Source organism: Solea senegalensis, linkage group LG18, assembly GCF_019176455.1.
Source record: "Solea senegalensis isolate Sse05_10M linkage group LG18, IFAPA_SoseM_1, whole genome shotgun sequence".
NCBI classification, from domain to species: domain Eukaryota; kingdom Metazoa; phylum Chordata; class Actinopteri; order Pleuronectiformes; family Soleidae; genus Solea; species Solea senegalensis.
The window spans coordinates 10,930,648-10,953,975 of record NC_058041.1 but is presented as its reverse complement, the minus strand read 5'-3'; the positions used below and the strand labels follow the sequence as shown (position 1 = coordinate 10,953,975).

Below are 23,328 nucleotides of genomic sequence, written 5' to 3'. Positions count from 1 at the left end.
TTACATGAGCAAGAATATGTACATCCAACCCTTTCCCCACTGTCTTTTATGAAATGAATGCATATAGGAGAGTTGTAACAAGGGAAACGATTTCAAATTCTTATTTTACTGTGGATCAGGCAACATATTTATTTGGTTGCAGTCTTACAGCATTGTGAAATAAGCATCAAAACAGCAGTAATTGATGTTTTAGGTGACCTTATAGTTTTTTGAAAGATTGCCATGCTATTATTTTCCTTAAAAACAGATGTTGAGCTCAGCAACACAAATCTGATGCTGGTACAGGAGAGAAGCAAGCATGGGCTCAGGCTGAGGTATATGGCTGAGTAACATCATGAACTGCACTTATATTTCTGTTCTCATATCCAGCACTGTCATAAATAAGAGTTTACTTCTTCACTGTGGGTCATGCAGTGCTACAGGCTTCGCCACCATCTTCATCTGTCGCTCATTTGTTGCCCCTTTGGAGAATCTGATCCAACAGTTTCTGCCGCATGAAAAGAAAACACTCTGATTACGAAAACACTCAGGACTGTGTGGTGTGTGCAGATTTTTCAGGTCTAATCCACACAAAAGACCAGTAGCTGCTGCGCTGTCACCCAGACTGTTTGGGTTCCCAGCTCCATTGCTGGATCCTCTGGCAGAGCAAATCACAGGGAACTGTGTTATCTGCCACAGCAGCAGTGTAGGTGGAGCAGCTGTGTGTGGACAGCCGCTCGCTCTGCAGTTCGTCTGAATGGTGGCACTGCACTGTAGCTCGCTCTGCCACTGAGAGGCCTATTGTTCCACGGGGGACACATGCCTTATACTCCCAGCACAATGAGACTGTTCACAGTTTCTGTACAGACAGGGCGTGGGGGGAGTGAATGTGGGCGACCACACTTCTCTGGAAAATAAAACTCTGTGCTGAGGAGGTAAGTCATTATTGCCCATTGGAAAAATAAACTCCAACGGTCTCTTCACTTAATGAAAATGACGTGATGAAGTGTGTTTTTTAAGGCTGACTTTTGTCCTCAAAGTGCCAGGAGAACTGCGAGGTACGTAGCAAAAATTGGGCAGCGGTGACCTCTAGTGGAATAAAAACCACATTGCTCTGGCAGCAGAGATGAACTCCAGGAACCCATCAACAGCTTGAATATTCATGATCTACTGCTTTATCCCCTACATGAGGGGACGTGAGGAGCTGGAGACAATCCCAGCTGACATAGGATGAAAGGGAGGGCACGCGCTGACCAGGTCACAGTCCATTACAGCCATGAAACAACCATTCACTCTCACATTCACACCAATTTAGAGTGTTTGATTAACCTCTGCGTGTATCAGGAGAAAACCCACGCACACACGGGCAGAAACTGAAAGCTCCACGTAGACAGGCCCTTGTTTGGATCGGGTCTCGGACCCAGGTCTTTTTGCTGCAAGGCAGCAGTGTGAGCCACTATGCCGGCATGTGTCCCTAGCTGGAATATTCAATGAAACTTTTTCACTATTGTAGCTTTAATGTTTTATAAGTTAAATGCAGCAATGTAAATATTGACATTTTGTTATTTTAAGTAATAAGAATACTTTTTTATACTATTATTATTATTATCAGAATGACCTCTCTTAAAATATGGTATTTATATATTATACATTAAAAACAAAGAGGAACAAGGGTCTTTCTGCATGGAGTTTGCATGTTCTCCCCGTGTGTGTGTGTGTGTGTGTGTGTGTGTGTGTGTGTGTGTGTGTGTGTGTGTGTGTGTGTGTGTGTGTGTGTGTGTGTGTGTGTGTGTATGTGTGTGTGTGTGTGTGTGTGTGTGTGTTTTTTCTCCGGGTTCACTGTTAACCCAGAAGTTCATTCTACACAAACAGTTTGAGTAAATACCACTTTTAAAGATTAGTTTTATTATATAGTATATGAAGAGTGTATAAGACAATCATTGGGTGTACTCATTTTTGTAAGTTTAACAAACTTAAACTATCAAGTTTTACGTCAGGCCACAGTGCTGCCCTGTTGTGATTGGCTCAAAACTCAAGACAAGTCTGTGCTTGTGAGAGGACATTTGACTGCCGTAAAGAGGATACCATTTCTGCCTGAATGAGGTGAGTTGTTTTCTCTATTGAAGTATTAGAAACTTTTTGCAATATTAGTGTCAAAATCAAATTATGAGAGGACTTCCAGTCATTCTTGCTATGTTTTTTAAGTGCAGTTCAATGAGTGATGTTTTTTGATTGGTGTGTGACTCTGTTTTATGAAATTATGAAAATCACATTATTTATGAAGACCACACAGCTGATTGTAGACAAATTGCTGTCAACCTGAATATGTTACTTTTGCCTTGTTTCTCGCACCATAGAATCTTAATGAGGGAGACTCTGTGGACATTCCCGTGGGAATCCTCTGCTGAGGACACCAGCACTGCAAGCCCAGCATCACCACAACTTAACCCCTCAAGACTGGGGATCATACTCGAGGGCAGCCTTGTAATCGAAGCACTTACCAACCTACCTCAGGCAATGTGCCTCTTGTTTGGCTGTACTGTTATAATTGTTGATAATTTTATGAAAACTTGCTGTTATTTTGGATCTGCATCTGGTATTTCACACAGCATCATTTGTTTGTACGTATGTGTTGCTTTGTTGTGTGTCTAAATAAAATAAATAAAATGTACTGCATTGTGTGGTCATTAATAAATAATAATTTAATTGGAATTTTCTTATTCCAAATATAATATTAAAAAATGTAATATATTTATATTTTTAATAAAACTTGAATTTGAAGTGTATTTGACTAATAATATTACATTTTGAATACTGTACTTTTAAGTAGACTCCACTATACTTACTTGTAACTTAAAAATGTTCAATTCTGATGTACATTTAAGTTGACTGCACTTAATTAATTTTCTCTACTGTCAATAACTTAAACCCTTTGAGGTAATCACGTGACACAAATGGTTTAAGTACAATGAATTTATCCGGGTTTACAGTGTTCTCCGCTTTCCTCCCACAGACCAAAAACATGCAATATGGGGATTAGGTAAATTGGACGTAGGTGTGAGTGTGAGAGTGGATGGTTGTTTGTCTCTATGTGTCCAGCTTGTGACCCCACCTATCACCCTATATGTAAACTGAGATTGGCACAGCTCCCCCCGCGACCCTCATATGGAGGATAAAGCGGTAGAAAATGGATGGATGGATTTTGACTCTACCTGTAAGGTGGATAAATAATGAACATAAGCTTCATAGACAAATTCAAATTCTGCTTCATCAAATCTGATGTACAGATAAAGACCCTCATTAATTCATAATAACCAAGAGTCTTTGTTCACTATCGTTTTCTCTCATGAAGCTTATACAAGGCCATCCTGTCCTCTCCTGCAGAAGAAACACAGACGCAGTCCATTCACAGCGCAGTTCTCGTATTTAAATGTAATTTAGGTTCAGTCGAATGTGTCTGACTTTATAGCAATCTTTGTAATTAACCAGCGCAGATGTACTACATCATTTACTGTCATTATGTTTAACAGCTGCACCACTGTGGAGTGAGAACAAGACTTTATTACTGAGCCCTTTTAGTGTTGGTCATTATTGCAAAAAGGGGTTTCACTCTTTGCAGAGTTTAAGTAATCTTGTAGGATAAAAAAGAAAAAGAAAAGTGTGTGATTACTTACTGAGTCGATCTTGGGTCATAGACACAATTCTATTTATCCCGTTGTCACAGTAAAGTAGCAAGCTGTTGCTTTATTCCTTTTTTTTATGTGTTCGGTGAATCAGCATATTTATTTCACTTCAGGGGCTGCACCATTCAGTCAAAGTAAAAATAATCTATACACAAATGGCTGGGGCTTCACTGGTGTACATTAAACACAGAAAGGAATTACCTTTTTGAAAAGTTCAACTCTCTGTCTGTTGCTCAAACACACCTCCCTGTTCCTCTCTCCGTCTTTCTTCCTCCTCGCCTCGGCAAGTTTCCTGTAAGAAACAGTTTGTGCGTTTAAATGAGTTGCTGTTGAAGTGAAATGCGAAAATGATTAGAAGCAATTGCCAACAAACTATATTTTTTGACAGTATTGAACAAAACTGAATGTAATGTATTTTCTCCTTTTTGAACACAGTCCATGCACCGCTTCCTATATATCATCTACTGTATGCAAATAAGTCCATATATTCCTGGATCTTCCAAGAGGGAAGTAAACAAATGCAGCAGAGAAAAATAATTATACTGCAAAAGTATTGGCAAAGAAAAAAAAAGAGCAGCATATTTTTGTGTGGAGATGTCATTGACGCTGGCTGTTCAAGCCTCCTTGTGTGAAAACGATTCAGGAGATTCAAGGATTAATCTGCCCACAAAAAAGGAAGCATCCGACAGCGCGCCGTGATAGAGATTGAGATGAAACGTACCACTTGGATCCGAGATACATCTCTTTACCCGTAAAGCCTCTATCTCCAGGTCTGACAAGGTTATCTGGACTCACTGGACTCACAAGAGCATGTATGTGAGAGGGAGAAGGAAGAAAAACACACACACACACACATTATTGATTGAGTTGAAGGCTCAAAGGCACGGCAGTACATCTTATTCCTGGTGTTTGAAGACAGAAAAAAGCATCTTATTACACTCCCATTATTTATTATCTTATTTCATATCATTTAAATGAGAAAGGCCAACCTTCTTCTCTCCTTGCACAACAAGACGTTTTATAATTAAGTATAATTTAATTAATAAATGTCATCATTTTGTATTGCCGTCATTGCAGGAAATGACACATTTTTACAGCTAAGGGGGCGTCATCAGATTAATGTGCCCTCATAGAGTCATTTTTGTTGTTGTTTGTTGTCTGTGATCCAGGTTGTCATTGAACCACTTGTGTGTATTCTTCTGTTACAGCCACTAGAGGGCAGGACGACAGCCACACAATCTGTGCCACATCTACATTGTCTGCGGTGAGGCTCCACTCTCTCTTTCTCAGACAGAACACTGCATCAACACTTTAATGACATTTGAAGGTCACGGAAATGTTTCCAGTGAAATCAAGTGCTGGAAAAATGCATTATTCTACCAAAGAGCACTTTTATTTTCTATGAATAAGGTCATTTGTTTCTTATTCTTACCTCAAGTGCTTTTTCTTGCATATTGTCTCAAATGTGCCGGTCTTCCTTTTCAAGGAATTCTTTACTTTAGTAAAGTAGTTTAGTGAGATTTATTCATTTATTTATTTACCTTTTCAGTGCAGTCTCAGTAAATGAATTCCTGTGCTTAATAGAAGTACAGAATTTGAATGTGATGTTTGCCTGTCATGGGGAAGCATCCTGTCAGCAGTTTGGGACATTTGATTGACAGCCACACTGTTGCTCTCTGCCACATCTGTCTGTGTGATTGACCAAGTGGCAAATAGTCTCTGCAGCTGCACAGGCACTATGGGATGTACAGTGAGAGAGACGGGGTGAGGGCAGCTGCTGGTACAGTACCGTTCAGAGAGGAAGGCTGGACGCGGTGGGCTCTTTGCTTAAAAACAGCTCTGGTCTGAGGAGCCACAGAACACGCCTTCTCTCGTCTTTCCTGCACTCTCCTTTCCAACTCCTGCACTCTGCCTTGGGATCGATGGATGAAGTCTGGTTTGGACTTTTGCAGGGCTTCCTAAAAAAAAAAAAAAGAGAAATCTAAAAACATGCTGCTTGTATACACAAATTATTTAAGCCTATGTGACTAGATAATTAACCACAAGCGGAGCTCCAAAAAATTCTCCAAATCCATACAAATGAGTTCATTTTGCAGTTTTTTTACTGCAATTTGTGAGAAATTTAACAAAAAAAGGGGAAAATAAAAGATTTTTTATTTTTTTTTATTTGTTTTAGGACTATGGACCTAACAGTCTAAAAATAACACAAACTATTTAAATGTAACTTTTAAAGCAATGTAACATTAAACCAGTTCAACTGAAAACAGTCCTGAGTAGAATTGGTGTTAAACTGACACTTTTAGAGTCACTATGATCCTACAAAAATGTACTGTGTATATATTAATTATATAATTATTGCCTCTGAACTCACCTGTAGGGAAACCATCTCAGGTGAGGTTTCAGGCTCAGGACTCAGTCGAACAAATGCAGCATGAGGCGTATTGTGGTGCTTGACGGGGACTTGATCAAGATGTGTCTTCAAACGCGCATCTGTCACTACCAAGGCAGAGAAAATCACATTGTCTGTGTTTCATTTACACCTGGCTTGACATCACATGCCCGCCTGCGACGCTCAGTCACTCAATAGCCCCCCCGGACCTGTTGTGACATATTACTTGTTGGTATGAATCAAATAGGCACAGTATGCAAGAGCTGAGGAATTTCACTGCATCAGTATCGATCCAATCGAGGATATAGCTCTGAAAACAAAGTGTTGAGCTTGCAGCGTTCTCAGCTAATTGTTACCAAGATCGATGATTTACAACATGAAAACAAAAAAATTCAGATTAAGTATGAGGGGGAAAGAGAGAAGTAATAATACCAGTATTTCCCTGGAGTGGTGGCGCGGAGTCCTTTGCAGAATTGCCATTTGATGTTTTCTTTTTACTGAGTTGTCTTTGGAGCTTGATATTTGCGATGACTGCAGCCGCGTTGAGTGCGAGCACCTGCTCTGGAGACTGATGTGATTTGGGATCTGAAACAACAAAAGGTGCTTTGATATAACTGTGACACACCGGGCTGTTACTGACTCGCCGGTTGGCTTCTGATGAACTCGCCATAAGGTTTTTAACACTGTTGCGTAACATCCTGCCACGTGTGGAGGCTGACCGTGTCAAACGTTGAATTTAAATGACATTGCCCCAGGTCTCGCTAATTAATTGATGACACTCTTAATGAATGTGATTAAAAGGATAATTAATAATTTCACATGGAGGAGAGACATCATGAATAAAGAGGCACAGCCACACAACGTGTTAATTATTTGCTCCAATATTCACCAAATGACTGAACTATTTCACTTTTTCAAACAATCTTGTGGGAATGTTGTAGTGACATACATCAGTTCAGAACTATGAGGAATTGAGGAAGTGTCTGCCAACAGACTTAGAGCAAAAACAGATAAATAGGACAGTCAGGCTTCTCATGGCTTTGCATCTTACATATTTGATTATTTAATGATACAGCACTGGATGTTTTTTTTCCAGTTCTGTAAAAAACAAAAACACCATTAACCCAGAAAAGCTGGCAAATGGTGACGTTTTGCCTGACAACATTCAGTGAGCTGTACACCTTGATAACAATAAAGACTTAAATGAATCTCTTCATTCAATCCCCCAGAAGCACATAACAAAAACAAAGAGGCAAGTTTATTCACCAAAATGCTGAGCTTAATTCCCTTTATCATTTACTCAGTCAAACATCCCTCAAAGCAAAGTTTCCATAAAGAAACAAAAAAAGACACATACACATGTGCAGGCTAAAACTGTATCTAACACATCTTAATACTTTATTTTTTACCACGTTTAGCAGCGTGTGATTTCTCTGCCTCCCTCGTGCCTCCATATGAGACAGGAATAGACTTTGCATACAAAGAGATATGTCGGGAAAATGAGAGAAGGTGAAAATGAGAAAGTGTCTGTAGGTGTTAAGGGGGCTCTGCACCCTGGGCAGGTTATTCGACATCAGCACACATCTCTGGTATGAGCACTTGCAGCTGCTGGTGAAGGAATTTGATTTCAATACGTGGTAATAATGACTATTAACCAGTATGTCTTCATGCACAGCACGGCTGTTCAATCAGTCTACTGCCCTTGTGTGTGTCCCCCTCCTCCCCACTAGGGGGCAGAGTACCATTCAAAGTCTTTTACCATCCATTAACGTGTGTGTGGGGGTTTTCTCCAGGTTCTCCGGCTTCCTCCCACAGTCCAAAAACATGCAATATGGGGATTAGGTCAATTGGTTGAGGTGTGAGTGTTGCCCTGTGATGGACTGGCGACCCATACAGAGTGTGACCCCGCCTATCTCCCAATGTCAGCTGAGATGGCACCAGTGCCCCCCCCCTCAGATGGATGGATGTGCTAGTCCAACTATGAAAAACATTTTTCAAAGTCTGGTTCTGGTGGAAGACAGTAATTTGCTTTTTTGTGAATGTCATGTAAACATACTGAGTCAGGCAGTGGAGTGACAAACAACATCAAACCAGAATGCGGCAGTGTGAGAAGTAACGTCAAGTTGGAGCACAGAAATGGCACTAAAGACGGAGTATAATTAGACAACACAGTGCTTTGACAATGGGGACCAGAGACAAAGGGAGCCTGTGTACTGACTGTCAGAGTAGGAAAGAAGAACCTACCCGGAGCCTGGATGAGAGTCAGAGACGTAGACGCCCTCCTTGTCAAATCCTCTGGTGCAGGCAGTCGTTCCCCCTTGTCTCTGTTTGGCTTAAGTGTGTGTGCCACTTGCTGACCTGCTCCTTTTACCGCTGTTCCAGGGCTGATGGAGTTCATAGGGTTGATGTTGGGCTCTTGTGGGAGCCCCAAGCTCCATTTCCTGGCAGGCTGGTGTGTCACATTCTCCTTGCTCGGCTCAGTGTGTCCAAACAGATTGCCATAGCAGCTCAGTGGCCTGGGCGGCCTGTCCGATCTCTGTCCAACAGCATTTGGAGAAACCTCAGAGGGAGCGGGTGCTGCTGTGGCAGGGGGGTTGCTAACAAAAAGACTCAGTGTGGATCTGTGTAGACTTCCACCGTCTTTCCCTGGATGTGTGGTTGATGTGTTTGATGCTACACAAGGATCTGTCCTCTTTGTGGAATCCAAATTGTGATATGTAGGTGCTGCAATGGGTTGAGAATGGTTTTCCCTACTCCATGTGTTGTTGTCTTTGAACCCTCCCTCTGTGTAGCTGTGTCTGTACTCTGGGTGTCTCATCCTGGACCCTACATTAGCTGGACTGTAGCTCTCCCTGTGCTCCGTCACTTTGATGATGGTAGCCTTTCTCCTGTGGACAACCGTGTCCAAGTGGTTGCCAGCTGTTGGTGGGCCTACTCTTTGTGTGCTCGGTGCAGGGCTGGACATCACCCTTTGCTCTGTCACTTTTACTATAGTGGCCTTCCTCTGCATTGTGACATGCCTGGAGGTTTGATCCATGGACTGCTGAGTTAGGAGGGGAGAAGGAGGTCTACTGGACTGAGAGAGGGGACTGTGGGTGTTTGAGCCGGGCAGACTTGCTGATCTGCTCACTTTCCTGGAGGAGATGGTGATGGAGGAGAAGCCGGCTTTGTTCTGAGGAATGAGTGTTGTCACAGCAGAGTTTGTTTGTATTTGCACTGGAGCTGTTGCCTTTATGGGCTGGATTCTGCTTGTCCTATGCAAAGAAGTATTGGACCTGTGTGCCTCTGTGCTGTTTGTGCCTTGCAGCAGAGTGTGTGGTCGGCAGGGCTCTGTATATTTTGTTCCATGCAGAGGAGTACACTTGAGGGGCTCTACGCTGGTTGTTTTCATCTGAGGAGACTTCCTGTTAGGGTCTGGGTTCCCTGTGGGGAGCTCAATGGACCGGCTGCATCCAGGGAAAGCTGATTCCCTGACACTATTCCAGCCTCTCCTCAGAGCTTGCCAGCCAACAGGTCTGCTACCTTCCTGAGCAGCAAAGTGTTGTTTCTCTGACACCTATAGCAGGCGAATAAAACAAAATCTGTGAGATAAAGATCCTTAATTATGCATGAAAACCTAACCTAATCCTGCCCTCCTCTTGTAGCTAATGCCTCGTGCTAAATTGTTTGTCATTAATCAACACGGTAAAGCAGATGCACATTCATCTCGCCTGTTTGTTGTCGCACATACAGAAAAACAGAGCGTTACCTCGTTTAATGCGATATTGACAACATGACATGCTTTAACGCTGAATTTCAGCAGCAGGTCAGCTGTCTTTCTGCAGGGCTTTGCTGTTTGTTCTTTAGTCAGATGACTCAACCCATGCTTGACACAGTGAATGCCCCAGTAGCAATGGAAGAAGCAGCAGGCAAGACTAGCACACTGCGTGACTGATCCCTCACAGAATAACAATGACACTCTATACCGAGTAAAAAGCAAAAAGCAAAGATTCTGCTCCTTAGGCTTGAGAATCGTGGTGGTGTTTACAGAGAAACACTGACATGTCCCTGTCATAATTACCAGCAGGGTTTCTTTTTTTCCCTGACATGACCGCCAAGATACCTCGTTTATCAAAGACGCACGCCAATCAATTATTTGTGACCACAGAATGTGATCGAGTCACGCATGCATTCAAGAATACAAGAACTGATGAGCACATTCTGAACATTCTTTTAAAAGTTATTTGTGAGCGAAAACAAAAAATAAATCGAAAGCTATAAAGAAACAAAATCGCATTTATGTCTCACAGATACATTCTGTGGTAAATTGGCGTCTCGATCAAACATATACACCGATCTACAGACGGGGAAAAATGATCTTTTCTCAATAGCGCCATAATGGCAGCAGTTAGACGGCGGATATTAAGCCTGTGGCAAACAGATTTTTGTTTGCTATCTGCACCAAAATGGCTCATTTTGCATTGCTCTGGGCACAGGCTGCACTGGGCAGGGGAAACATTTTAAAGAGCACATAAGCACAGACATCTGTGATGATCCATAAAGCAGCGATGTCTCTGCTGTCAGCCAGTTGTTTTTTGAGTTAATCAAGTCATTTCTTTTTTATTTCACTGGCTGCTTTTCATTCCATCTGGACTCTATCTCTATATTTAACTTGCCATATTTGTCTTTGACGTAATTGCCACTTTATCTATATTACATATATGTGTGTATATATACTGTATGAAACTTAAGTTCTGCAATATGAAAGGTGTAATTCCTTGGCCCACTGTGTTTCCATACATTTATATCCTCCCCTGTGTGACTTAATTGTAATAGCCACAATTATTTATAGGCATGAATTCAACTCTCTTTTCAGAACAATTATGCAAATCTGAATATGTAGGCGTTCAACAGCAAACAAAATTAACCTAAATTAAGTGCTGGTGAAAAACAACAATTGACCAGTACTGAACGTATGGATGTTTAAAATGTAAGACGCAGTTTCACAATAGTACCCAGGCGTACACAATGCACCCGTAATATCAATCACACTATAGTATTTTTTGAATGATAGCTATTGATTTACCCTGAGCTTGATATTAAAAAAAAACATGAAAACAAACATAAGTTACCTGGGCAGCGACTTGATCATTTGTCTGCGAAGTCTTCACAGCTAAAGTGCTTGAATTGGTGTGACTTCCCTCAACCTCACCACCTGTGCATGAAGGCAAAACAAACCGTTCATTGTGACATTCATCACAAGACATGCTCTTTGTCTCTCTCTCCCCTTCTCCTGCACGGACACGCATGTGTGCGTACACAAACGAACACACATGAAAGACAGGCCTCCCTGTGACTGTGCGACTATGTTGACACCGTCAATAACAGACATTGGCAGGGGAAAGTGAATCTAAGACCCCAGATATAGAGCCACTCTCCAGCCTTCTCGGGAGACGGAGCAGCTTCTCTGGCCTGCCTCTCAGCCCTGAATGATACTCTGTTGCCACCCCGGCTGCCTGTCTGGCTGCATTTCCACCTGCTGCAGTTACCATGACGACGGGGTCTCGTTTTGGGATAAGTCTTGAATAATGTGCAGGATAATCCATGGTGCTTTTTTCGTTTAAAGTGACAAAAAAAAAAGAAAGAAAGAGATGAAGTGAAAATTGCACCACTCTACAAATGTGATTACATATGGAAAACACAAGCCCTCTTGACACTTTGTTCCACCTGCTGTCATCACTGTGTGTCTCATCTCTTTCACTCTCTTTAAAGCAAATTGAGGGAGACATGAAAGCCCTTCTTTTATTACTGTCTGAGGAAGAAAAATATATAATCACTTTCCCTCTGTAACAACAGTTGACCTTAATATAAAAAGAGCAAGGCCATGTGGCAAACGCCTACTCAAGTCCCCACCCTCCCAATTATATCCCCATCCTCTCGGGTTTTATCTAAAACCTGAGACGAAATTGTCCAGAAGGTCCTGGGAGCATGAGATCCATTTATATTATGATTTGCTGATTGGCATTTGGGGCCATTTTTTATGTTTGTTAAATGCCACTTTTATGGAGAGAGAGAGAGAGAGAGAGCGCACTAAAACCTTTCGTTTCATAAAGACTCAGTTCATGTGGCAAAATGGAGGGAAAAGAGGAATGAAATGGCATTTGGGAGTGGAGTGGGTCGGTGGGTGTAACTCTTGTCAGTTCTGGTTGGACTTTGTGATGGTTTCATTTGGTTTCACGTATGCAACTGTGAACTCACGGCGGAGCAAAAGCGACGAGCATCAGTCCTGCACAGATTTTGGTTTCCTGTTGACTTAATTTCTCCTTCAGCTCATTAGGGAGTTCAGCTGTGGCCGATTTGTTTACGTGCACCTGCACTGTGCATTATTCACTGTGAGGTGGCTGAGGAAATGAATATTTATCATCAGTTTGACTAACAAGCAAGAGATTAATAATGGATAGCGTGTGTCGAATACAAAAAAGTTCCCCTCAGTTAGTCTATGGTGTGTCACGTGTGATGGTTGAAGAAACAACATTATTATACAGTAAAGTGCTCAAAATGATTTGTTAAAAACAGTCTAGGCCAATTTACCAAAGTAAAATACCTTCACCACCCACCTCCTGGTGGGTGGTGAAGGTATTTTAATTAGTCTGTGAAAGGTCATTCTGTTTTGTTATTAACTAAAAACAACCTCGGAATTTTAGCAATCATTTTTTTTAAGTAATCTGGAATAAGTAATTAAACAAAGATACTATAATAAAGATATTTTCATTATGTTCTGGGTTAATTGCCATCAAAAGGTGAAAAATGGAATCTGTGTGCATTGAGAAGACTTGGCACTGACGATTGTGGTGGTGGTGGTGGGCCATATGGAGATAATAAATAAATAACTAAATAATTGTAAAACATAATAAATACATATTTATTTTAATTTATTGCCCAAGCAGTGTAGCTTCAACCTAAGTGCACAGGCTGTTAATATTAGTTTGGGCTCTTTAAACACCGACACTTAGCAAAGTTCCTCACTGACATGGATGGATCACTTTGATATCTGCAAACTGCCAGAGCCTTACCACGATAATCTATGCATAAACAAGGACATGGCTGAAAGACTAAACCTCCACATCACATATCACAGTGTTGGGCTGCTGTGTTCACACATTAACAAGGCTCCTTCTCCAATCAGTCTGCATCTTTCCTATCTCTCAGCCTCCCGCTTTCCTCCCCTCACTTTCTCTTTCTTGTCAGCATTTCTGTCCTAATGGCGCCTCTTTCCTTTCCCCCGCAACCTTGCCAGAAACACCATGGTACAACACTCAGGATCAGTTGTTCTTGAAATGTACTTTGTTTTCGGGAGGGAAGTTGTTTTAAGTGATCATCCAGTGTAGGTTCGGTGTGGAGGACAGGACGACACTGTGGTAACGAGCTGATCAGTGGCAGGTAAACCATGTGTGGCAAGTCAGCCCTGCAATAAACTCTTGTTTTCCCTCTCGCTGACCTGGGCCCCGCAGTTACCCCACGGCCATGTTGTTGTAGCACTGATGAGGCACTTTTATCCTCAGTAGAAACTAAACCTGTATGTTTTTTTGTGACTTTTTGTTTGTTTGTTTTTGGCACAGGAGTAACTTCAAGTTTTTAAAAATGGCTTTGTGTCGCTTTAAGGCAGTGGTTCTCAAACTTTTATATACCAAGTGCCACCATTATTGCCAACGTTAACCCGTAGAACACAGAGCATTTTGGCTGCTTTTTCCATTACTATGTTTAAACAGTACAGTATATACAGAGGCTATAAGAATGTGAAATATAGAGTGTCCTTTATCCTTTTTTCTATAGGCAATCTGATGGGGAAAAACAACAACAATATAAACACACCTGAGCAAAAAGTACTTAAAATGTTTAAAATAGGATTGAATTTGTGAAATTTGGAAATACGTCAAATAAGTTCACTTGGCTTGTTTTTATTAAAAAAAACAAATGAAAAATGCAATATTTTTTGACTGTGTTCTGCACAATTATTGCTACTTTATATCACTGCTAAAAATGCGATATAAAATGAATTATAACTTTGACTCAACAACAAGAAGCCTGAATTTGAGGCCTATAAACACACACTCTGATCACATGCTGGTATATACAGTAGAACAGTATTTCTGATTTTTTCTCCACGTACCACCAGAGAAAGCTTGCGTACCGCTGTTGGTACATGTACCACACTTTGAGAACCATGGCTTAAGGTATAACTCTTACATAATCATCGGACTTGCATAATAGTGCATTTGTTAAGAGCCTTTTTTCCAAAGGGGATTTTTACAGCTGAAAAAAACTCAGCCTGATCAACATGAAACTAGAAATGGACCACATTGCACTTCAGTACGTACCCTGCACCGTGGCTGTGACTCTATTCTGCAGAAATGTCGGAGTGATGGATTGTTTTAGTTTCACCTGTAAAAGAAAAAAAGGCCTGTTATTATAAGGTGGGATTTCAAAGAAACATTCTTCTTTTGTCAATTGCCCCTATTTTGAAAAAAAGCGTTTTACTCAATATAAAAATCTCTGAAACATTTAACATAACAGGTTGACATTTTGTGGAAAGGCTTTCTCACCTTCTTGCCAAGAGTTAGATAAGGATCGATATTACTGCCTGTAAGTGAGGTAAATATAAAGCGCTAACAGCTCTGCCAGTAACTTAGCTTCTGAAACGGAGAGCGATAGCCTGGCTTGGTTTCTATCCATTAAGTGTGTTAAGTTATAACCTGAGCAGAAGCTCATTCTGTACCACAGTGATATTAAACACTCACATGTCTACTCGTTCAATCATAATCTCTCAGAACAAGAAGCCACATTGTAAATTAAAGTTTGGCTCAAGGTACTGAAGTAAAGTCAAAACAGATCCCAGTGCGTTCACTTTCCTTTAGACTCAAAATGAGAAGGGATGTGCTCGTGTGCATCAGTTCACTTAACTCTCCAGCACAGCACAGCACAGCACAGCTCAGCTCAGCACAGCACAGCAGCACATCGATTCTGAAGTCATATTATCAGTTCATTGGGTTACGCTCCCATTGACTTTTCTTTCTACATTCACTTGCATGCTCTCAAGGCACAGCGCTCAATCTCTGAGCCGCCACAGCTCCAAAAGAGTCGTAAAGCTTTGGACAATGTGTGGAGCTCCTGCAGAGTAAGCTGTTTTAAAGGATGCCAGAGCTCTGCTTTCTCCCTTGGTAACAGAGGCTGGACTTACAAATGGCTCTCAGTGGCACTATGCATTTTTTACTCTGCCTTACCTGGCACTATATATGCACCATCCCCTGCATTACAGAGCACTTTATTACAGACTTGCAGTGCTTACGCTGTCCAATAAGACCTGCAATCACACAACTCGGGAGGATGTCGGTGCCAAGTTAAATAAGCCCCATTGTCTTTGTATGGGTCTGTTTTAAAAGGGTGAGGCCCCATAGAGCAGACATTATAGATGTTTTTGTTAGATAGCATTCTTTGTAGAATATTCCATATTGCTGACTGACCACAGGTGTTTCAACCACCTGCCCCTTTGCCCAGATAGGGGGCGCCCTTTTAAAAAAACACTGTAGCATCAACTTCCAATTAAAAGTGTACAATAATGCCCCCAAAATTGTGTTTGTGACAGCAGTAAATGTATATGTAATGTTGTAGAAATTGAAAGGATCCATGAATTAATGAATGGTTATTGAAAAAAATGTGGGGAAAAAATAATATTTGTCACTGTATTTTTAATAATGATGAGTGGGGGCCCTCTCTTCACTTGAGCTCCTGTCCTTAGAAATGTGTTTGCACACCACTGCAAAAGCTTGTTTTGCTTGTAAAGGACATAGTTATGTCTGTATTCATTTCCATTCTTTAAATTTATAGACTTTAAAGAAACAATGGTCAGCATTACCTGGCCAACAGACTGGTCCAAATTCAGCTCTGCTGCCGTTATCACTTTTCTTTGGATTGGTAGCCACCTAGTTTTGACTGGAGTAAGACAGCTGACTTGGGTGTGCTCCTTCCTGGCGGTCTGTATGATATGAACTCTCTCACAGCTTCCTCGACGCGCTGAAGAAGAAGAAACACCGGTCACGAGTGAATCCTGGCTGCCGAAAGAGCTCCCACAAAGGCTTGGAGTCCCATTTGAAGATGAACCCCCTCTGCAGGGTGGAATCCCCTGATGTCTCCAGGTATGTCCTGTTTGCTCGTTGTCCAGTGTTGCCATGGATGCTGAGCGAGCAGTGACCCCTGGCACGTGGTCAGGAGCTGGTGCTCTGAGAGGGTCACCCTGCATCACCTGTAGATGCTTCAGCCATTTGTCCAACTGGCCTGCTTCAGTGGCACTCTGCGGCCGACGTGTGCGTGGGGGGCCAGGAACATGGGGCACAAGCTCGCCCTCTGATATCAAGCTCTCCCAGCAGGACTCATCTCCTGATCTCCTCCTGCCTGGAGCTTTTTGTAGGTGGGCAGCTGGTCTGCGAAGAGTCATCCCTGTGGAGCTCAGATGACTACTCACAGCTCTCGAGTTTCAGCGCACAATTAAAGCCCTTTACAGTAGAGGTATTATTGAGAATCCCCTGGCTCAACGGGACTTCTTATCATGAGGCATGCCAGAAATGCACTTCATGGAATTAGTAGAAAATGTTGGTCATCTTTGTTTCAGATCTGTTTGGAGAAAGTAGACATAATTGATATGAAAATACATTTTTAGACCATAACAATATCATTTCTTGCCTTCATTACTTTACTCCACACAGACACTGTCATTATTACTCACCAGAGAGTGAGAAACCATCCTTTCATACTTGCTCCAGCTCTCCTCCGTCCTGAGTGCTGAGGAAGCAAACACTCTCTGTCTTGATATAAACTAGGTGCTAGTGAGTACTGTCTCCAGTCAGGCATGTAGCAATGTGAAGGATGCTTTGGCTAACAAAGGAGTTACTGAGGACAAGGGTTGAACCATCCATTATGGGGAGGGCGAAAGGAAGAGGCAGAAGGGGTTGGGCGGAAAACAAACACTTGTTGATGCAGTTATTGACATAACAACATAATGAATATTTCATTTTTTAAGTATCAAATATTTTAAATCTTAGGCACAACATGCAATACCTGAAAGAGAATTTAAAAGTTTTGACATTCAGGGATCATGACAAATGATAGAGCATCACTAATGAGCACATTATCCATGTTATTCCATGACTCACTCACTCTACGGTTCTTTGTCGACTCTGCCTTTTCTGCTCCTCCTTGTGATCTTGTGGCTGCTCTCTGGTTTTCTATTCAAGCCATGTGACTTAAGCAAGTCTGACATTGGACTATAAAAATGGGACAGTGTCCTCTTAAATAAGTCACTGTGACGCACATGATGTCCCAAAGCATGAGCAAAGGGTATTTATAAGACAGAAGAATTTGCTTTAAGCTGGGGGCAAACTTCTGCATCACATTTCATAAAAAATTAAATGAAAATCTGAAAACTATACAACTTCTTTCAAAAGAAAAGAACTGACAGTTGCTTCAATGCTTATTGAATTTCAGTGGATTAACATTCCTCAGATGTCTGTCAAAGCAACTTCTTTGCCACTCACAGGAATAATGTTTTGTGAATATCTTTGAAAGACAAAGATGTCATAAATATCCATTGCTGCGACCTGTTTTGAGACATATTGTCAAGTTGGGAAACTACACACAGATGGGATGCAGAATATGCAGTGATGTAAAGCATCTTTTTGTCTACTTGGCCTGGAAGATATCATTAAAACAAATAAAGATTCAAAATAGGTAGCTGCTCGTAATTAGATGGAAATCAGTGTTGCCCTCTGCTGGCAGTAGTGCAATATGGCAAGTGGAGAAAGATGGGGGCATGGGGTCAACATATATACAATATATATATATATACTGTATATATATATATATATATATATATATATGTTGACCCCATGCCCTCCTTTGCCATCTTTCTCCACTTGCCATATTGATCAGTTCCACCACAGCTTAAGGGGATACATGCCCGCTGTCTACATGCCCAGAAATCCATCAATATATATACATATATATATATATATATATATATATATATGTATATATATACATATATATAAGCGAGCAGCGAAATGGAGCAGCGAAATGTATATATAGTGCTAAACAAATTGATTAGACCACCACCCAATGCCACAGCTGCCCAAAATTAACAGCATTTGTAATTATCAAAATCATTTAAGTTCATCATTTGTGTAGAATCTCTTTAACCAAACTTATATTTTTAATGCTAAAACGCAATTATTATTGCTATCCATGAACTTTTACAAAATGAAAAATGTTGTGCATCTCCTTCTGTGAGTGTTTCAAAGTTTTGACGAAAAAAAATTGTGTTGCCAGTGTTTTTTTTTTTTTATTCAAATCACATAACTAAATATGTGATTGTTTGATTAAAAACACCTGGAGCATGAATACTTTTGTACTGATTACAAGTGACATAAACACAACACTTAAAATTATTATTCTAACAATATACTGTAACGCTGTCGATTTAATCCAGAGTCAACTAATCATCGGTAACAAACTTTTTTATTATTATTATTATTATTATTGTTATTATTATTATTAGTAGTAGTTGTCTTATTTTAGTGCTCTTTTAAATCATTACTCTCAGTATATCAACATTTGTAGCGGAGTGTTGTTGGTACTGCTTGGGAAAAATACATTATACGTGAGAAATACTAATTTATTGATTAATGTGACCACCCTGCGTCATTATTACAACAATATAATAATTTTAGAGTGTATTAGTCGCCATTCTAAAACTTTATAAGTGTGTGTTTGTGTGTGTGTGTGTGTGTGTGTCCTGTAGTTCAGAGAGATGAACGCCTACTACGGGGTGAAAAAGTTGTGTTACGTTCCTCCCCCTGCCGGAGCGTCCTGTCACTGGTGGAAAATGGCTGCCCGGAGCAGCTGCCCTCAGCTCAGAGAAAAGTGAGAAAAGGAGAGTGCGTTCACTACCAAAGGCCACAACTGGACACTTTCTGACCAGCTCAAAGACACCGCGGGGACGCGTGGACACTGAGAATGTCTCGCTGGGTGCCCACCAAGAAGGAAAAGTATGGCGTTGGTACGTAAGAAAACTTGCATGCTCCATCGTTAGCCCATCCTAGCTCTGTTCGCTCAGATTGAACAAGTTTTTTTTTTGGGAAGGGTTTGTTGTCAGAAAGCGGCCGGCGGTTCTGTCCCTCATGTGGCACACTGAGATAGTTACGTGGTTGAATTCATTTGTCTGTGAAGTGGAAGAGAGTGTGCGAATGTGAACTGTCGCTCGTTTGTTTGACAATTTGCATGAAATGCACAACAAGGAATGTCTGTCTTTGTGAGGAAGCGGACTGTGACTCTCTCTCTCTCTGTGTGTGTGTGTGTGTGTGTGTGTGTGTGTGTGACTGGGAATTGTTAGGCGCGCCTCGCTGTAGCCTCTTCCTGTGTTATGGGGCCTCCGCTACAAACTAACAGGCAACGCATGACTCGTAACTCATGCTTGTTGTTTGTTTGGTGTATACTGTAGCATCTTAAACACCATGTAAATCTTTTTGTCTCGGATTTATAGTTGTTTGTTTTCTTCTTCCCTCAACTACATTGTAACCAGGCTTCCTGAACTGAAACCGCTGTCCCATTTCGCACCCAGCGTCCTTCAGAGGATGGTTTATGCTTCCATGGGCATCAATATTCTGAATTTAACCCGATTAAATAGTCTCAATACGTCACTGATATGTAAACAACTGTATGTTTGATTGCTGTAATAATAACAATACTTATTATAATAATAATAACAGTAATAAAAATAAAAAAAAACCTGATAAACTGAAGTAGAAGTCCATATAGTTTTTTAATGTCCACTGCTGATAACAGTCTCCAGCTGATTATTATAATCATAATACTTTATTAATCCATCGGGGGAAATTGGATGCTTAACATTTGCTTCTTTAGAAACACAATAACACTTATAGAATAGAAGAGTAATGTAAAACATTATCTAAATGGAATATAAGCAATCAAATACAATATATGGAATTCAAAATTTAACATGATTATGTGCTCGGAAAGAAATATGACCCTTTTAAGTTCTATGGAAAATAATACTATTTGTCCGAATGGAATGCTAAAGTTCTGTTGGAGTTTTATTTTATACTAATAAGGTTGTGTTCATATCATACAATAACCTCCACAGAGTCAACTGTAATATGGACAGTTGTGATTGAGCACAGGTTTACATTATACCAAGTGTTGGTGAACACCATGTTTCACAGGCTGTGAAGTGTGCCAAATATCCTGCTTCTTCGTGTTATTGTTTGATTATAGGCTGCATGCACTGTGCACGGAGAGGAGGTGCATATGAATCAGCTGTGAGTCTGTCTGTGTGTGCGTGTGTGTGTGAGAGAGAGCGGGAGCTGCACAGGCAGAGAGATGAATGAATGGAATGGTAGGTTGTGTTTTTTGAATAGCATTGGTGGTCTGTGTTGATTCTGCAGTCCCCCTGTATGGGATACAATTACATTTCAGGGACTTGTAGAAATGAGATTAAATCACAGCGTTTCATAGGTTTACACTTTTGTCCATAAATCACACGTGCGTCTATATTTTGCCCAAAATCGTACATTTTTTTTAGTACATTCCCAAAGCCATTCACTGAGTTGTGGCTCTTTTGATCTGACGTCACTACAGTGGGAAAAAATGTTTGTGTCTGATTTGTCCTGATGCAGAAAAATATGCCCTGAAACATCTGAAGTGTTATTTTAGTGGAGAGTTGTATGGCTCATAACAGTTAGACACACAAGCTGAGTAGTAATGTAATGTAACTAATCACTTAGCCTGTTTATTCATTGATTGTGGGAAAATGCACAGATTTCCAGCTGAATCTGGTTTCAAAACAATAAGTTTTTATTTACTTTAATGTGTGTAATGCGCCCTTGTCCTGCCACATCCGTACGTTTAGCTGTGTCCATTATACAGACCGAGGGCTTCAGCTGTGTGTGGAATGCTGATATGGACTGATTGATGAATTCAGCAGGTTATACCACAGCTTCCACTGCAGCTTCCAAATGAGCCCTGTTGTTTCCAGTCTACGCAGTATAGGCCAGGGGCCCCCTCTGTGCCTTGTGCAGACATACTGTATGGTTTGATGTGATTCATGTAGTTGTGTGTGTGGTGCATGCACATGCACATTTCCATATTCTGATGCTAATGATTGCCTCACTTTACACTCAAATATCCATGAGATCTTGAAAGTGAAGGTTCTTCAAATCGCGGAGAAAATTCTGCAGGGTTGAGCGAGTGGATGAGTCATTGGTAGAAAGAGAAGCAGCTGCCACATCACGGCTGCTGAGGATTGCTGGGGTGCACGTCTATTGCACTTTTAATACTTCATGTGTTGACCAAGTAGCACTAATGAGCACTCTGTGAAACCTCTTATTCTGGCAGCAAGCTCGCTGTGGAACCATTTCTGTTTCAGCAAAACTTTAGTCATGCTGTTCACTACTCTCATAATGGCCTCTTTGCTATATTAGTGAAAACAGAAAAACCCCCGTCTCCTTTTGTCCATTCGCAGCAGTATTAATAATAAATGTGACTGTCTTCTCACAGTCACAGTAATATGCTAATAACAGTGAATGTTTTTCTTGCTCTCCCTTCGTTGTTTTGGGGGGGGTTTGTGCTTCCTGCTGCTTATGACGCTCTTCCCTGTGTTTGTGGCAGTCGAAGACCATGCCAGCTTTTTTAGCAAACCGGAAGTCAGTGGAAGTTTGAGATTAGTCATATGTCAGTGCTGTGACATAAGGAAGGGATTCATTTGGATTCAAATTGCTGCATTGTGATGGAGGGCTCAAAAAAAGATGATTCAGATCAGCGGTTACTCAGTGGTTTTTCAGATGAGCTGATAAAAGATCAAAGGAGCTGTATGTAAGAAATATATTGTGATATTTCACCAGAGATCAAGGAAATATTCAAATACTGGCTTCATTGACAATACTGGTACAGGATTGTCAGGATATTGACAATTAAAATGTGATTTACAGCCTGCAGACTGGCTTTTCATACCACTAGGAAGATGGGGGAGGACGGTGGGGTAGTACTGGATTACTGGAGTACCTGTTTCTAACATATAGTGCCTTTAAGTGTGCAGAATGATTAAAAATGTTAAAAATGCACAGAAATGAAACTGAACAGTGATAAAACGTTTTAGCTGGAGAAGCAAGAAGCATGGAACAATTATTAAAAGTGTCAGTCAGCTAACCGTTTCAGCGTTAGTCATGCAGGGGTGTGTGTTCTCTGTGGCTTTATTAGTCGTAGTATTAGTTTTTAAATTTCTTCCTCCTGGGTAAATGATCAGTGGACATCCCCCTTTCTTTTGGGGACTTCATTCTCTGACCCGTGTTCACATCATTCGTCAAAGAAATGTTACAGTCATATCGCTCATGACCTTAAGCTAATTTCATTACACAGCTCTTTTTCTGTCAAATGCCAACCATCCCGGAAAAAATCAAAGGGATCAGGGGTTTGAAAGGCTGGTTATTCATGCATCATCTCCAAAATGATTTTAAAAATGAGAGGACCTCAAGGGAAATTTTTTTTTTTTGTCTTGGCTGTCTCCTGGTGCTGCTTCAAATTATCCTGAAATCATTTTTGATGCTTGTTTTAAGTGTATTCTCATTAATTCTGTTTGATCAGGATGTTGTTGTTCCTTAAGAGACACATCAGAGGATTGTGGTTCTTGAAAACACACCAGGAAACGCCAAGCAACTGGACTTTTTTGTGGAACACTACCGAGACTTCAGCACAAATTGCCCATGAGAGCATGTGACGTGCCAGCTCACGTCATAGAAACTAATACCATGTATTTTTAAATTGCATGTGGATAATTTGTTCTCTTTTTTCAGCTTGCTGTTGCAGGTTGAGTTTGTCAGGATATGTTGCTTCCTGTATGTCAGATCACACACTGGCAGCTTATCTGAGGATTCAGTTGAGCACATACTACAGAATGTGTGCTCAGCTCTAAATGTTAGCTCTCTTCTGTGTCTATAAAATCATGTTTAAAAACTTGTGCGCGGCAGTTCTCAGGCCGTCAAAACTGGCAACCCCCAGACGGCTGTTAGTGCTGACTGACAGTCACTTCGTCTCATGACTGAGGCCATGAGTAATTTGTGGAGCCCCCGCCCTGCACCCAAGAAAACCATATCCCACCCACAAGTGCAGAAAACTAACAAATATGGTTGCAATTAAAACACAGACTTGGTTACCCAATAAATTCTAACCATGTGT

At 41.0% G+C, this 23,328-nt stretch overlaps 2 protein-coding genes across 5 annotated transcripts in view; one reads left to right on the top strand and one right to left on the bottom strand.

Annotated features, from left to right (window-relative positions):
• Nucleotides 1–87: 87 nt before the first annotated feature.
• lg18 h10orf90 (linkage group 18 C10orf90 homolog) lies at nt 88–16,609 on the bottom strand. 3 transcript variants are annotated; one of them, XM_044013250.1, is made up of 10 exons: nt 15,944–16,609; nt 14,409–14,472; nt 11,163–11,245; nt 8,296–9,607; nt 6,484–6,636; nt 6,034–6,158; nt 5,452–5,620; nt 4,384–4,456; nt 3,864–3,954; nt 88–487 (listed from the first exon to the last, which is right to left on the bottom strand). In XM_044013250.1, the coding sequence occupies exons 1-10, from the start codon at nt 16,520–16,522 to the stop codon at nt 449–451; spliced, it is 2,688 nt and encodes an 895-aa protein (XP_043869185.1). In that variant the 5' UTR covers nt 16,523–16,609; the 3' UTR covers nt 88–448. The 3 variants fall into 3 exon arrangements, with proteins under 3 accessions (XP_043869185.1, XP_043869186.1, XP_043869187.1); XM_044013251.1 differs by having other exon boundaries at nt 4,384–4,447; XM_044013252.1 differs by lacking the exon at nt 4,384–4,456.
• A 2,319-nt stretch (nt 16,610–18,928) lies between these two features.
• Nucleotides 18,929–23,328, top strand: part of dock1 (dedicator of cytokinesis 1) — a 176,694-nt gene continuing 172,294 nt past the window's right edge. For both annotated transcript variants that reach the window (XM_044014605.1, XM_044014604.1), the window contains exon 1: nt 18,929–19,138. In XM_044014605.1, coding sequence (XP_043870540.1) covers nt 19,096–19,138 — 43 coding nt within the window. In that variant the 5' untranslated portion in view covers nt 18,929–19,095. The remainder of the gene's footprint in view (nt 19,139–23,328) is intronic.